We start from the raw sequence: 15,207 nt of genomic DNA, 5'->3' as shown, positions 1-15,207 counted from the left end.
TTCTTGTTTGCTTACTTTCAAAATGTTTTCTAATGACCCAAGATGTTTGGCTGCCTTTTGTACTGCCGTATGACCATCAGAGAATGTATAAGAAACATTAGGAGTCAAGAAAGATATAGTGCCTTTAAGTGGATTTATTATCTTTAACATGCTCAGTGTCTGCTGCCTTTTAGTTCTTTCAAATGTACTACTTTCTTTTAACAGATAAGTGGGAAATAGATCCTTCTGAGCTGACAGTTGTACAGGAAATTGGAAGTGGTCAGTTTGGAGTAGTTCATTTAGGATACTGGCAGGGAAGTACCAAAGTGGCAATCAAGATGGTTCGGGAAGGTGCTATGTCTGAAGAAGACTTCATGGAGGAAGCTCAAGTAATGATGTAAGTTGTCTTTAGAAATTTCAAATTCCACCGAGTGCATTGTTTTTCCACAGTTTTACACCATTCTGACTGTGGTAGTGCAGTGGTGTGACTGTCTCAATATATTTACTGACGCTAGCACCTTTGCAAATGGTTTTCAGATTTGAGTTGTAACAAATGGTAAATTAATGCCCTGTGAATACTTTAGCTTCAGATGCCCTCTCTGCTTAAGAAAAATGTCATAAAATACCTACTTATTGTTATGTCTGCTCTTACACATATTTATGAAGGTATTTTAGAAGATGTTTCAAAGGTGAGAGGCAGTAAGAATGCAATGCACATGGTTACAGTATTCAGCCAGCAAACATGCAAGTAACTTGCATTTCTAGTGTATTATGTAATTGTACTTTTGCTTGCACTGTAGTTCAGGCTGTTTTAGAGTTACACATTTTAATGTTCTGCTCACAGCAGGGCTATATTTTTAACTAGTTGTGAAAAATCACCATACGTTTACAGATACAAATTTAATACAGTAGCACAACCTGCTATAAAAGAAACACTGGTCTGCAGTTAAGTAAAGTTTCATCATATGTAACTCTTCTTTACCATTTGATTAGGTTCTAGCTAGAAATTCCATTTGTTTGCAGTTATAATTTCTCTTGGGTCTTGTTATAATGCAGATACTGTGGAAGCACTGTTTGTGTGAGATCAGTGTGTACTTTTATGGAGATTTTTTTTATTCCTCACTGCTGTGTGACCAACCAATTAATACATATAACAGAAATGGGTATGAGAATGAATTTCCTCTACATGGGAGTGTAGGGGGTACTTGCCTCCTTTAAATATGTTTTTGAGGACTGAGCATCAATTTTAAGTGAACTGCATTCTGAGTCAGTTCTAATCAAGAAGCTGGTTTATGATATTTTATTTTATGATGTAAATTATGGGAAATGTCACATAATAATAAATGAGACAAAAACAGCAAATATCAGGATGTAATAGAAGTCTGATGTTATCATGAAAAATATAAGAACTTCAGTGATATCAGGGATAAAACTGTAAAAACTGTCTTTTTCAGGGGACGTACTTCTTAACTGTCATTGATTTTCTGGGACATCCCTGAATTTGTCTTAAAATTTTGTTCTGTTCCTCTTAATTCCCCAAAAACTGGTGATTTGGGAATAATAGTGGTAGATTACACTTCATGAATAATGACAATAGTCAACTTCTTTTATGTCAGCCAATTTTAAAAAGACTCGCTGATTGTCCCTGTTTATTTCTCGATTTTTTCCTGATTCTGGAGGTAAGAGGTTAGAAAATCCTTCTACGTTGCCCACCTAATCACAAAAGTGTTCATATCCAGATCAAAAGAGGTCACTGTGCCCCTCTACTCATCACTCATCAGACCCATCATAGAGTACAACACCCCATTTGGGATGTACCTTACAAGACACCTGCAACAGCTGGAAAGACCACAGAAGTACCTCACCAAGAGGATCATTGGCTTCAAACAGGTGCCCTATGCAGCTCGACTGAAGAAACTCCAGCTGTACTCGGTTACATACCGCCTACTCAGAGGTGATCTCTGCCTGACATACAAGGCCATGTCCATCCCAGAATTGATGGAGATGTTCAACCTAAAGAAAACCTTATCCCCTCGAGCCACACACTCTAGGGATCTAAACCTCACCACAACAATAAATGGGACATGCTGGAGGGATAGATTTCTGTCCCAGAGACTTCCCATGCTTTGGAACAAGATTCCAGTCTACATCAGGCAGAGCTCCTCGCTAACACTGTTCAAAAGAAACCTTGACGAGTGGATGGGAAACAGAAAGTTTACCCTGGGGATCACTTCAGTGGCTCTGCTGGACAGAGGCACAGGGAACTAATCTAAGGGGGCGGTGAAAGCCAACACATTCTGGCTAGGCTTATAAATGCCTTTGGGCAGATAGCCTAGTACCTACCTATGAACCTATAAGAGGTTAAGAGCTTTGGGGATCCCCTTTTCTCCCCAACACACCTCCACTAAGTATACCAAGTCTGAGGTTATTCTACTTTGTGGCAACAGGAATACTTTGCTTCTGACACAATCAACTATTCTGCGCACTCTGAGATATTTCAACCTTCAGGATTAGTATGTTTAATAAGGTATGGAACACAGTCTCCAAATCAGGAGGTATACGGAGGTATAGCTCCCTGCAGAAAGATCTTATTTTTCTCTTCTGTTTTTTAATATGCTGTTGGGAAGCAGCTGACTTGTTTTTAACACCCTTTATCTGTACATTAACAACCTGTTGGAAAATGTTCAATCTCCTATACAGTGAAGGTGTGCGTTTCTCCCAGTCTGTAAAATACAGTAGAATGGCAGTAAATAGCTGCAGTAATATTAAGATGAAAGACAGATCATAGTGAAGTAGGTTGAATGAGGTGTGTGAGAAAACTTTTTTACAGAGGTACTAAATGAAAAGGCATTAGAGGGGTGGCTAGAGGAAGTTTGTATGCAGACTGTGTTACCAGGTTAATTCCATTTTAGTTACAGAAAATTCACACTAGGTTTGTAATTATGTGCCCTAATAAAAATCTCACTGCTGTTGTGGATGGATTGGAGTCCGTTTATCTGTAGTGCCTTCAACCATCCTTAACCTGCGCTGGTACATGTTTAGAAAAGCCACAGCATTATGGGATTCTACTGTCCAAGAAAGTGTTCATGCCCTAACATTATCAACCATAGAATTTTGAGACATCTAAGCCCTGGCTTTGGCATCACTGTCTATGACCCAGAATGTACTGGAGTCTCTGCCTTCTCTTATGTTTCATCCAGCATAAGCAGAATCCAGTTAATAAGTCTGGAAGAAAGCTTTGCTTGGTAGTGCGCCCTCCCTGAAATGCCACAAGCTTTCTCAGGAGTCCTTTATGTGGTAAACTGTATGCAGATGTACAACGTGACATAGTATTTATGCATCTTGTTGCACTATTTAGTGTTTTGAGTTGTTTATGTTTCTATTTTTGTCTTTCTTGCAACAGAGCATTGTGTTTCATATTGTCAAATATATGAAACATTGAATGCCATATGTGTGTGGTGTGTGTGTGTGTGTGTGTGTGTGTGTGTGTGTGTGTGTGTGTGTGTGTGTGTGTGTGTGTGTGTGTGTGTGTGTGTGTGTGTGTGTGTGTGTGTGTGTGTGTGTGTGTGTGTGTGTGTGTGTGTATGTATGTATGCGTGCTTGTGTGTGTATATACGTGTGTCTGTATGTGTGTGTGTGTGTGTGTGTGTGTGTGTGTATATATGTGTCTGTCTGTTTATGCAGTGCCCCATTTGCACTGTCAATTCAGTGAACTTCCTTGTTGGTACTGATTGGGCTCCTACATCTGTGTTTACAACAGTACTGTTGCTCATCTGCATATGACCCAATAGGCTTCAGAGTATGTGGGTCCTTTGTTTCATAATTCTCCAGTTAAAAAATAAAGTCACCAGAAGTGATTCCAGCAGGATCATTCCTTGGTGATAAACCACAAAACTCCCTCAAGATAAATAATAAATGTTTGGGGTAACATAGACACCAAGTCTGCAGTTGCTTCAGTTCTGTAATTTAAAATAAAACTTTTAAAACAAAAAATGGAGAAGCTTGATAAACTGAAACACCTCACTTTATTGACTAAGCACTTTCGTCTCGGTACTATGGATTTCATCAAAATAACAAAGTAGCTGAAACTCCCAGCTTTAATACCATGAAAATGGTCTTGCAACCAAAGAATTAATGAATCAATTAGAAAATTATTTAAATAGACATGACATCATTGAGTAAAACAAATCAGAACCCATCATAAAAAAAACATTCATAAAAACGACACCTTATAAAACACTTAATACAGGGTAACACCAAAAAGGAAAAGCTTTAAACGGGAAACTTTGTTTTGAGATTCAAGACACTACTAATGGTAACCTGGTCATTGAGCCCAGGGAACATGGTTGCATTACATTTAAGTTGCCACCTCAGTTCCTTGTACTCAAGAAAATTATTGGATGGTACACCCCTAGGCCTTAAATCAACATGGTCTGTTACAATAAACGTGTCTATAGTATCTTGCCGAAAGACATGTTCAGCTAAACAGCGTATGCTGAAATCAACAAAAGGCCACATTAGCAACTTTTTTTCTGAGTGGAAAAAAAGTGCTTGGCCTACTTAACACCACACAAAACTTCGAACCCTACAAAGTGGGGGGCTTTGCCCCTCCACACACACACCCCTCTTTCAGCAAGATAATACAGACCCCAATAAACTTAAAACAATGAGAAGGGATGGCTTTTATATGCTTAAACAGGCCATTCTTTTCCTCCTTCCTTCCTTTGAATTTCATACTGATACTGGTATATCCTGCTTCACAAAGCCCTCTTGGTTTTCACTATATAAAAACCTTCAGACACTTGGCACTTGGCCACATAAATAATACCCTTACTGTCACAATAATACTTATGATGAAGTTTGGTTACACCATACCCTTCCAATAGAAGGCAGGGAGCTTCCAAGATTACTTTCATTGTGAATAATGGCCAAACTTCACCATGAAACCATCAGCATTCGCCATATAAGGTCACTCAAGTAGGGTCTTAAAACTAGAGTCCTTCTTGTAAACAATCACAGGTTTCTCTCCAGCCTTGCTAAGGTGCTCATGATCAACCCTGAAAAAGTTCCAGTTTTTACCAATAATGGTGTGGAGCTTGTCAAAATGTAAATTGTAGGGTTGCACCAATGCATTTTTGAAAAGGACCCTGACTGTTGATGACACATAACTCACAAACCCTCTCAGCACCTAGACCCCAGTTGGTAGTCTCCAACAAAGGAGAAAATCACCCAGACTGTCTTTTTGTCTCCATTTCACTAAAAATATAATTCAAAAACAATAATGGGTAACCTCTTCTTTCCAACATCCCACTTAGTTTTATGCATTTGGCTTGATACACTAAGTCATTGGAGACCATACAAGCTAACCTCACACATTGCCCCTTCGCCAATGACTTTTTTTGGTGAAGGGGAAGCCAACAAAAATAAAAACAAGGAAACAAGAAAAAAAATAGAAATATACATATAAATGTTTAAGACATAAATGTATAAACATATATATATATATATATATATATATATATATATATATATATATACACACACACATATATACACAAAAAATACACATGTAAAAACATATGAAAAATGTAATATTATCTAAAAAGTGGTCTAGCCTTAAGCATGGGTTTGATGGGAACTTTGACATTAAGACCAAGACCAAAAGCACTTCGCAATCTAATAATCCATTTGGCCTCTAGTTGTTTGATACTTAAGTTAGTATCATATTAGCAATCCTAATGTGTTTAATGCTTTAGCCAAAGATATTAAACAGAGCACAAGAGAGCACAGTTTCAAGTTTATGGTTATTGGGCGAATGTGTCATAGTATTCGTAGGGGGGGGGTGAGTAATTTGACTGAATAACTAGTGGCCAAATGGATTATTAGATTGAGAAGTAATTTTGGCCATGGTCTTAATGACAAAGTTCTGATCAAACCCATGCTTAAGTCTAGACCACTTTTTAGATAATGTTAAGTTTTTAATATGGTTTTATATGTGTATTTTTTGTGTATATGTATATAAATTTATACATTTATGTCTTAAACATTTGTTTATTTATATATATATATTTTTTTCTTGTTTTATTGTTTTTATTTTTTGTTTCAACATATTGTGATGTTATGGGGTGTGTATTAGATTGTTTGGCACCTTTAAGTCTGGGTACTTTGTGATTGGTCAGCTTTTAATTAGAGTTGTTATTTTAAGCCGATTTAGTTTGAATTTTATTACATCTGAAGAAGCAGTCTCAACTGTGAAAGCGCTTATGTGTTGTTTTACAACAGTCAAAGGAGATTATACTGGATCCTTTGGTCATATCTGAGTCCACGTGGTTTTTTTTTTTTTTTTTGGAATTATTAAAATAAAATGGTGAGACTTTCCATACTGGACAGTACCCATAAGTTCTGAACAGTGCTTCTGAAACAGAACATTTACACCTTTAGCTCATTGGATATGTGTTTAACATTTCTGTTTAAATACTGTGTAACTTTCTCTTCTCTTTACATTTGCAGGAAGCTTTCTCATAATAAATTAGTTCTCCTGTATGGTATTTGCAGTCAGCAGTCTCCCTTGTACCTGATATCTGAGTTTCTAGAACATGGCTGTCTCTTAGACTATCTGAAAAATCACAAAGGGCGTTTTTCTAAACTTCTCCTGATTGAAATGTGTAAAGATGTCTGTGAAGGGATGGCATACCTCGAAAGTGTTCGATTCATTCACAGAGACCTGGTAAGACTGATTCCTCTTGCTTATTATTTATTTATTTAGTTATTTTAGTTGCAGCAATGTTTAAAATGTCATTTTAAACTCTTCTTACCTTAAAGACACTAAGAGTAGACTACAATGAATACTGTTACCTGCAAGTAACTTGAGCTATGTGTGCATGTTATTTATTTATTATTTATTAATTATTAATCATTAGTTTGCTAACTATCCTGCGGTGGTGGTGCTGCAGTAGCGTTGTCGCCTCACAGTAAGACGCTGTCTGGTTCGATTCTCAGCTAGAGCGTCGTCTGCGTGGAGACATGCGTGAATGTGCGTACCCTTCGTTGAAGGTTGTGCGTCAGGCCTGGCAAGCCGGTACGTAAAATCAACTGCCAATCATTAGCTGACCAGAGTCCCGCTGTGGCGACCCCTAACCGGGAAAAGCCGAAAGACACAATCATTAGTTTGCTAACTGAGTAAGTGAATTGGTCCAAGGAGCATTTTCAGCCATGACCCTGGCCGAATTTACATATAATGAGGTAGAGATTACAAATATATTGTTCATGTAGTGCTTTAAAAAAGTACATTTATAAAATACAGATAGTTGAAGGAAACATGCTAAGCAGTTTTACACACTGTAATCAAAGCAGGTGCAGTATACACACTATATACAAGTTAGCAGCACTGACAACAGAGACGTCATTATGAAATTAAAGAAAAAAAAGACAATAATTGAAGAAACTCTTCAGATTTCCAGAAAGTGAGATTAACAAGGGTCTATAGTGTAATGACATTTATTTTCCATCACAAGAATGGGACTTTAGTTTTAACCTAAAAATAGTTACGTTGTCAGTGTTCCAAATTCCAAGAATTCCAAACAAAAGGATATAGTTTAGTGAAGAATTTTTCTGTCATAACAAGTATAAATGAGGTTCTTGACAAGGCTGTCATTGTTGCTCCCAAAGGGAATAATAAATTTCCCTATGCAGTAATTTACTTTTTATTAGCAGATAATAACACATATTTAGTGATCTGAATATGAGAGACTTTAAAAGTGGTAAACAACTAACCTGATCTGGTAGCCAGTGGCATTTGTTACATGTAATAAAATGATGTTCTGTGCAATCTCTGCCTCTGTTATGGCTACAGCATGGATGGCTTTTAAATTCTAGCTGGAAAAATGTGATTTTGAATTTTATGTCATATATTAGGTAAAACATATGACACATTTGTTATGGAAAGAGTGGAAAAATGAATAAACTAAAGGTCATAGCTGCTAAGATTAATAGTCTGGGAGACATTCTTCCAGAGTCTGAGACATTTTGCCAGAGTGTGATCTAGATATTGTGGCAATTTTTGAGTCACAGTGCACAGATAACCTCAAAAGTACATAGCCATGCTAGGTTGTGCATTGCTTGGACAGTACAGACTTTGGGTGGCAATTATTTAATTGTGAGACACTGTGATGTAAGCAGAATTATACCATGACCCCCCCAAAACATGCATGCTGATTGGCCAGCGTGCACATTGTAAATCGAGTTATACTAATGGAAAAAGGTCCGGTCGCCCAGACTTTTTTCCATTAGTATAACTCTACTTTTAAAACACTGTCTCGCTATGTTAAATGAGTTTAACATAGCGAGACAGCTTTAAAATAAGCAACGGAGATCTCCGTTGCTTATTTTAAAGCTGTCTCACTATGCTAAACCCATTTAACATAGCGAGACAGGTTTTTAAAAAAAAGCAACGGAGAAAGCAAGATCTCTGTTGCTTTTTTTTACTGTTTCGCTATGTTAAATGGGTTTAACATAGCGAGACAGTTTTAAAATAAGCAACGGACATCTCCGTTTAACATAGCGAAAACAGTAAAAAAATAGCAACGGAGATCTTGCTTTCTCCGTTGCTTTTGCCCACAGCTCTGATGTACTGCGCAGGCGCGCAGTACATCAGAACTGCCGTGGATGCCAGACATCTGCGGAAGGGCAGTAAACAGGCATTATACTATGCCATTATTTAAGAAAAGTAATAGTTTCTTTTCTTAAATAATGTCATGGTATAATAGCAATAACCCACTTCTGGGTGTGGGTAATGCTGTATTTACCCACGGTTGGCTTTGTTTGGTCCCTCGGGTTTCGCCCTCGGGACCAAACCACGCCAACCGTGGGTAAATCCAGCATTATCCACACCCAGGCGTGGGTTATTGCTATAATAATTTTGAAAGACTGTGATGTAAGCAGAGATACTTGATATAGGATTTTATAGAGGCTCAAAAAGGAGCCACAACTTACTGTGATTCACTTAACAGTGATCAGTTCATTTACAAGGCAGAGCTATGTTAAAAAGCATAAAGGGGAACACTCCAGGCACGCAAGTCCTAAGTGCTTGAAAACCACCGTACCAAAGCCAAGGACATCAAACACCATGTAACTCATGTAGGCTGCTGCTAGCACTCAAACTCAAATGCAAGTTTGGAAAACACCCATAGGGAGAGAGCAGGAAGAGGATTTTAAGGTTAGGAAGCAGGGGAGGGAGTTTTAGTGCCAGGGAGAAAGAAAGGACTTTTAGGTTTTAGGAGCAGGAGGGGGCTTTTGTAGTTAGGGAGCAAATGATGAATTTAAGTTGTGAAGGGGTTGGAGTTTTAGGTTTTTGGAGTGATCAGGGACTTAAGGGTTAGAGAGGATGAATGGAAGTTTGGAGTAGTGGAGGAAGGACTCGGGTTTGGAACTGGATAGGAGTTTTAGGGTTAGAGGTTAGGTACTATAAGGCTATATGGTTTTATAGGGTTGGGTGTTGAGAGGGCTACATAAAAAACGGAGCTTAGGATAATGGGAGTTTGAGCACTTGCTTTTTCAGGCAAGTGGCAGTGAGCAGTTATGTTGGGAGCTACTAGCACATGAGCACCTGAGCTAGACTTGGCATAAAAGCCATCTAAAAGGTAAACAACTGGAACAGACTTTACCTAGGGGGGCACTGTATGCAAGGATTCAAAGTACAGGGTCTTTGGTACCATCATTTCTAAAGGAAATTCACAGACATAAAAAATGATGTCATTGGTAAATGCACTGAAATCCTTGAATCATTTGTGGATTCCAAAACTGATAGAAAAGCTAAACACTTTCCTTTTGAACATGTTCATTAGGCTAATTTGACATTCTTGACTTGGAAAATGGTATTACTCACTGCTGTGACTTTGACTATGAGAGTATCTGAGTTGCAAGCTCTTATAGTAATTCAACTTTATTTTAACTTTCATGGGGATAGGGTATCCTTAAGAATCAGCCCTTCCTTCATGTCAAAGGTTGTATTTGAATTCACCTTAACTTAGTCGATCTATCTCCATCTATTCTTTCCTGAACCGAAAATAAGGGAGAGAGAATACTACATACTTTAGTTGTCCACAGACATGTCAGATACTATATTGACAGGACAAAAGACTTTAACTTATAATCAGGTGTTCTTTTACTATGAAGGCAGGAAAAAAGGGAAAACCAGTGTCAAAGCAAATTATTTCCACTTGGTTATCCCATGCAAGCTAATTTTGTTATTCCCGCCATGGAAAGGCCCTTCCTTTCAAGGTCAAAGCTCAGTCTATTAGAGCTCTGGCTACTTCTTAAGGTTTTTGAAAAGTGGTGGACTCTAGAAATATTGGTCATCTATACACACATTCTTTAAACATTATAAGATTGATTTTTTTCTTGAGATCAAGACAGATTTTTCTAGGACTAATCCCCCAGGGCTCCTGGACTCTAACCATTCTTCTTCTTCCCTGCATATCTATGCTTTGATAATCATCCTATATAGCTTAGGTTACTGTGACAGTGGTCTGTTTATTCAAACATATACTGTTACAGTAAGCTTTTTCTTGACTTTTACAAGCTTAAGGCTAAATGCTGCACATCAATAAAACTAGCTTTGTAAAACATTTATAAACTTTTATTGTACAAGCTGTCTTCACCTTTTATGTTTTTAACAAGTCATAATTTTATAGTAAGAACATGGACATACCATTGCTGTCCATTTGCTCAGCGCTATCATGATTTCCAAAGTTCCACCCATTATGGGTACTTTAAATACCTTAAGACTATGAGGAGCTGCCCAGTCCCAGATTTGCTACTTCTTTGCAGTCCCTTACAGGATTGTGGTGCTTTTGATGGAGAACTACCATATGATGTTCTTCGTGTTTCACTGTTGCAGTCATCACATTTGGGTTATCCCTGCCAGGTAGCCCTCAGTCGGCCCGAATACCAGAGACTTAGTATTTCTGCATTGGTTGCTGTCACTTCAGGACTGATGTCAGGTCGTCAGTAGTATAAAGTAAGGCAGCCGACGCCATTACATTAATCTTTCTTGATGAGGAGCCCATACCAGAAGCAGTTCGCACGAGTGCCGGTCGACCGCTACCTGAGTTTTCGTATTCTAAATTGAAGTTGATGTCTTCTAAAGCTAAATTTATGCAGACAGTTAAGGAGTTCCTGCAGGTCCAGCCACCCAGGTTCAGTAGGCATTGCCCCTACAAGCACTGGTCCTTTCCTGCCCCCTCCAGGTCAGTTCAGCTCAGACCCCGGGGAAGCAGACCCCCCTCCCAGACAACAGCCACAGGAAATGCAGAGATCAAAGCAATGGAGTACCTCCACTTCTAAACCAGGGAGTGCAAAACCACCCCCTCATGGTAAGAACTCACAATGACTCTACACTTCCACCCATTCCCTCTGCCCACCTGCACTTGCTCCTGGGAGGAAAACTCTCCTTCCACATAAGCACCTGGGCCACCATTACCAACAACCGCTGGGTCCTCAACATAGTGTCCCAGGGATACAAAATTTCTTTCCACACTCTAACAACCCCAGAAGTGTTCCCAGATCTTCCTCCAAACCAGTGGGCAGAGGCCAAAAAGCAAGTCCTTTCCCTACTCTCTATGAGGGCAATAGAGCATGTTCCTGCAGAACAGATAGGCCAAGGTTTCTACTCCAGGTTCTTCCTGGTGCCCCATCCTCGATCTATCCATTCTAAACACCTTCCTGGTGATACCAAAATTCAAAATACTCACCCTCCAGCAACTACTATCTATGCTCTCCAAGGATGCTTGGCTAGCCACCCTAGACCTAAAAGAGGCCTACCTACATATCCCAATCAGGGAATCATGCAAGAAGAATCTTCTTTTCAGGGCAGGATCACTGCCCTTTGAGTTCTCTGTACTTCCCTTTGGCTTATCTACTGCTCCCAGAGTTTTCACAAAATGTCTGACTCCCACCATTGCTTTTTGCAGGCAAAGAAATATTCAAATTTACCCATACTTAGACAACTGCCTGATTCAGGCAGACAGTCAGGAAAAGCTGCTCAAGCACTTGGCCTTTGTAAAGGACCTGCTGACCTCTCTAGGGTACACTACCAATGAAAAGAAATCCAAACTAGTACCCACCCAAAAAATTATATTCCTGGGTGCAAGCCTGGACACAGAATCCCAGATGGCATTCCTTACACCAGAAAAGTAAACTTACCTGACAGCCTATTTCTCTCAACTAGCCACCAGACCACAGTTATCCACAAGTAAAATCCTGCAAGCTCTGGGGTTCATGGCTTCTTACATTCTACTCATTCCATATGCCAGACTGCATATGAGGAAACTTTAATGATACCTAAAAAGCCTTTGGTGTCAACACTGTCAAGACCTGGAAACTCTTATACCAATGATACCTTGTCTAAGGAAAGATTTTCTTTGGTGGGCAGCAGCATGCTACCACAACAAGGGACTACCCTTCTCACAACCCCACGCCGCCCAGACCCTTACCACAGATGCATCAGACTATGCCTGGAGTGCACACCTGGGTGGCAGGTGCATAGAGGGCCAATGGAGCCCACATCAAACACACCTGTACATCAACCAAAAAGAGATGTTAGCTGTCCAGCATGCATTTACAGCTTTCAGACCCCTTCTCTCCCCAAGGACTCTACTGATCAAAACAGATAACACTACTGTGATATGGTATATCAACAAGCAGGGAGAGACTCATTCCTACCCTCTGTGCAGGCTCACCATGACCCTTTGGCAAACAGCCTCAGCCATGCAACTACACCTGTTAGCACAATTCTTGCCAGGCTGTCTAAACTCTCTGGCAGACAACTTAAACAGAAATCTTCTGGACCAACACGAGTGGCAGCTAGACCAAAGAACCTTCACCCTTATAACTCAGAAATAGGACACCCCGAAGGCAGACCTCTTTGCTTCCCACTCCAACCATCAGCTCAGCAAGTTCTGCATGAGGGAGCCTCACTACAGAACTTGGAAAGTGGATGCTCTATCCTTCCAGTGGGTCAACCTCTTGGTCTGTGCATTTCCCCCACTACCTCTCATTACCAGGGTACTGCTCAAAATAAGGGAGGAAAAACCCTGGACAATCCTGATTGCCCCAGACTGGCCACGTCAGCATTGGTACCCACTGCTGCGCAGCCTGTCACCTCTGCCACCATGGCATCTCCCTCAGATCCCAACACTCTTGACCCAGAGGGAAGAAGAATTCAAGCATCCCCAATTGCAGACCCTCAATCTGGCAGCCTGGCTTATTTCTTGACCACTGTACAAGCTGCCAATCTCAGCAAACAGGTTCTAGACGTTATACGTGAGGCCAGACACCCTAGCACTAGAAAGTCTTATGCTGACAAATGGGAAAGGTTCTGCACCTGGATCCAGGCTAAGGGAGCCGATATGGCACAGCCCTTCCTACCTCTCATCCTGGATGACCTAGCTGACCTACTACACAGTGGTTTATCCTTTTCCTCTATTAAAATTCATGCCTCTGCTATCTCTGCTCATTTCAGCACTGAACAACCTCTTTTCTCACAACCGCTCATCAAACAGTTCCTAAGAGGGGCTAGCAACTTGAGGCCACCCAGAAGAGCACCTACCCCAGCTTGGGACCTAAACTTTGTGTTGGTAAAGCTCACCCTGCCCCCCTTTGAACCAGCAGCTTCAGCAGAGTTAAAGTTTTTCTCATGGAAAACAGCTTTGCTTCTGGCCATCACTTCAGCAAGAAGAGTATTTGAGCTACAAGCACTAATAGTTGTAGAGCCCTTCATCATTTTCCATGCTGACAGGGTCTCCCTCGTGACTAACCCATCCTTCATGCCAAAAGTGGTGTCCAGTGTGGCTCTCAACCCATCCATTCATTTGCCCACCTTTTTCCCTAACCCACAAAACAAGGGGGAAATGATACTGCACTCTCTAGATGTGCACAGACAGCAGATTCAGCTAGACAGGACTAAATCATTTTGAAAGAGTGATCAGTTGTTAGTCAGCTTTGCTACAGGAGCAGAGGGCAAAGCCATATTCAAATAAACCATTTCCAAATGGACAGCACACTGCATCCATTTCTGCTACAAGCAACACAGGAAACCTCCCCCTAAGGGGGTCAGGACACACTCTACCAGAGCAACCTCCACCTCTGCAGCTTTCCTCAGTGGGGTCCTCACCAGGGACATCCTGGAGGTTGCAACATGGATATCTGTTCATACCTTCACCAAGCATTACCACCTGCCTATCTTCTCCAAATCCAGTGCAGGCTTTGCCACTGCAGTCTTGCAGGGCATCCTAGCCAGCCCCCAGTCTTCTTGACTGCCTCCACCCTTTTTTTCAGCTTTGGGAATCAACCCAAATGTAATGACTGCAACAGTGTAACACAAAGAACATAGTACAGTTGTGTACACTTACCATAAATGTAGATGTCTGAGTGTATTCACTGTTGCAGTCCTGGTTTCCCTCCATCCACCCCTCTCTCTCTCTCTCTCTCTCCTTACAAGGAACTTTTTGGTATTTACTTTCTACTGGTGGGGTACTTCCACCATATCCTAGCTCCCTCTTGGGGACTCCTGACAGTTAGGGCAAGAAAAACTGATGTAATGGTGTCAGCTGCCTTACTTTATACTACTGACGACCTGACATCAGTCCTGAAGCATCAACAACTGATGCAGAAATATTAAGCCTCTGGTATTCGGGCCAAATGAGGGCTACCCTGGCAGGGATAACCCAAATGTGATGACTGCAACAGTGAATACACTTGAACATCTACATTTATTGTAAGTGTACACAACTGTACTTTTTGGTCTGTGTTATGTGTTCCACTCAAATATTCATCTTAAAAGATGAAGCAAGCCATGATTTTATAGGATCATTGTAAGCAGTCCAGGACAAGGATGAACCTGACATATCTACTTAACACCTTGAATTCTTTCCATAACTTTTTGTTTTCAGTCTTTGGTATGTTTTTTCATGATACTATGCCATTGGGGTAGTATAGTGGGTAACTTCATGTCCGTAAGATTTAGAGATGTTCTTCTTATTGATCACTGCTACAATACCCTTAGCTATATGGGTTATATCCTGCCAAGGATAGAACAGCCAGCCAGCTTCCAAAGCTTCAGTGCACCTTCCATGCTCACAAACTGTCCAGCAGCTTCAGCTGAGCTGACTAAAAGACAAGTTTGGGTGTAAAGCCCTACAGTGCTTTGCTGCCACCAAACAGTACACTCCT

At 40.4% G+C, this 15,207-nt stretch overlaps 1 protein-coding gene across 1 annotated transcript in view; it reads left to right on the top strand.

The window, feature by feature from the left end:
• The window catches only part of ITK (IL2 inducible T cell kinase), a 1,334,312-nt gene that overhangs the window by 1,237,319 nt on the left and 81,786 nt on the right, over positions 1 to 15,207 (top strand). The window contains exons 12-13 of the mRNA XM_044069337.1: positions 205 to 376; positions 6,490 to 6,706. Coding sequence (XP_043925272.1) covers positions 205 to 376; positions 6,490 to 6,706 — 389 coding nt within the window. The remainder of the gene's footprint in view (positions 1 to 204; positions 377 to 6,489; positions 6,707 to 15,207) is intronic.

The sequence above is a fragment of the Protopterus annectens genome, chromosome 4.part0 (genome assembly GCF_019279795.1).
Source record: "Protopterus annectens isolate FY-2018-M chromosome 4.part0, PAN1.0, whole genome shotgun sequence".
In the NCBI taxonomy this organism is placed as follows: Eukaryota; Metazoa; Chordata; order Ceratodontiformes; family Protopteridae; genus Protopterus; species Protopterus annectens.
This window is presented reverse-complemented; position numbering and strand designations above follow the sequence as displayed.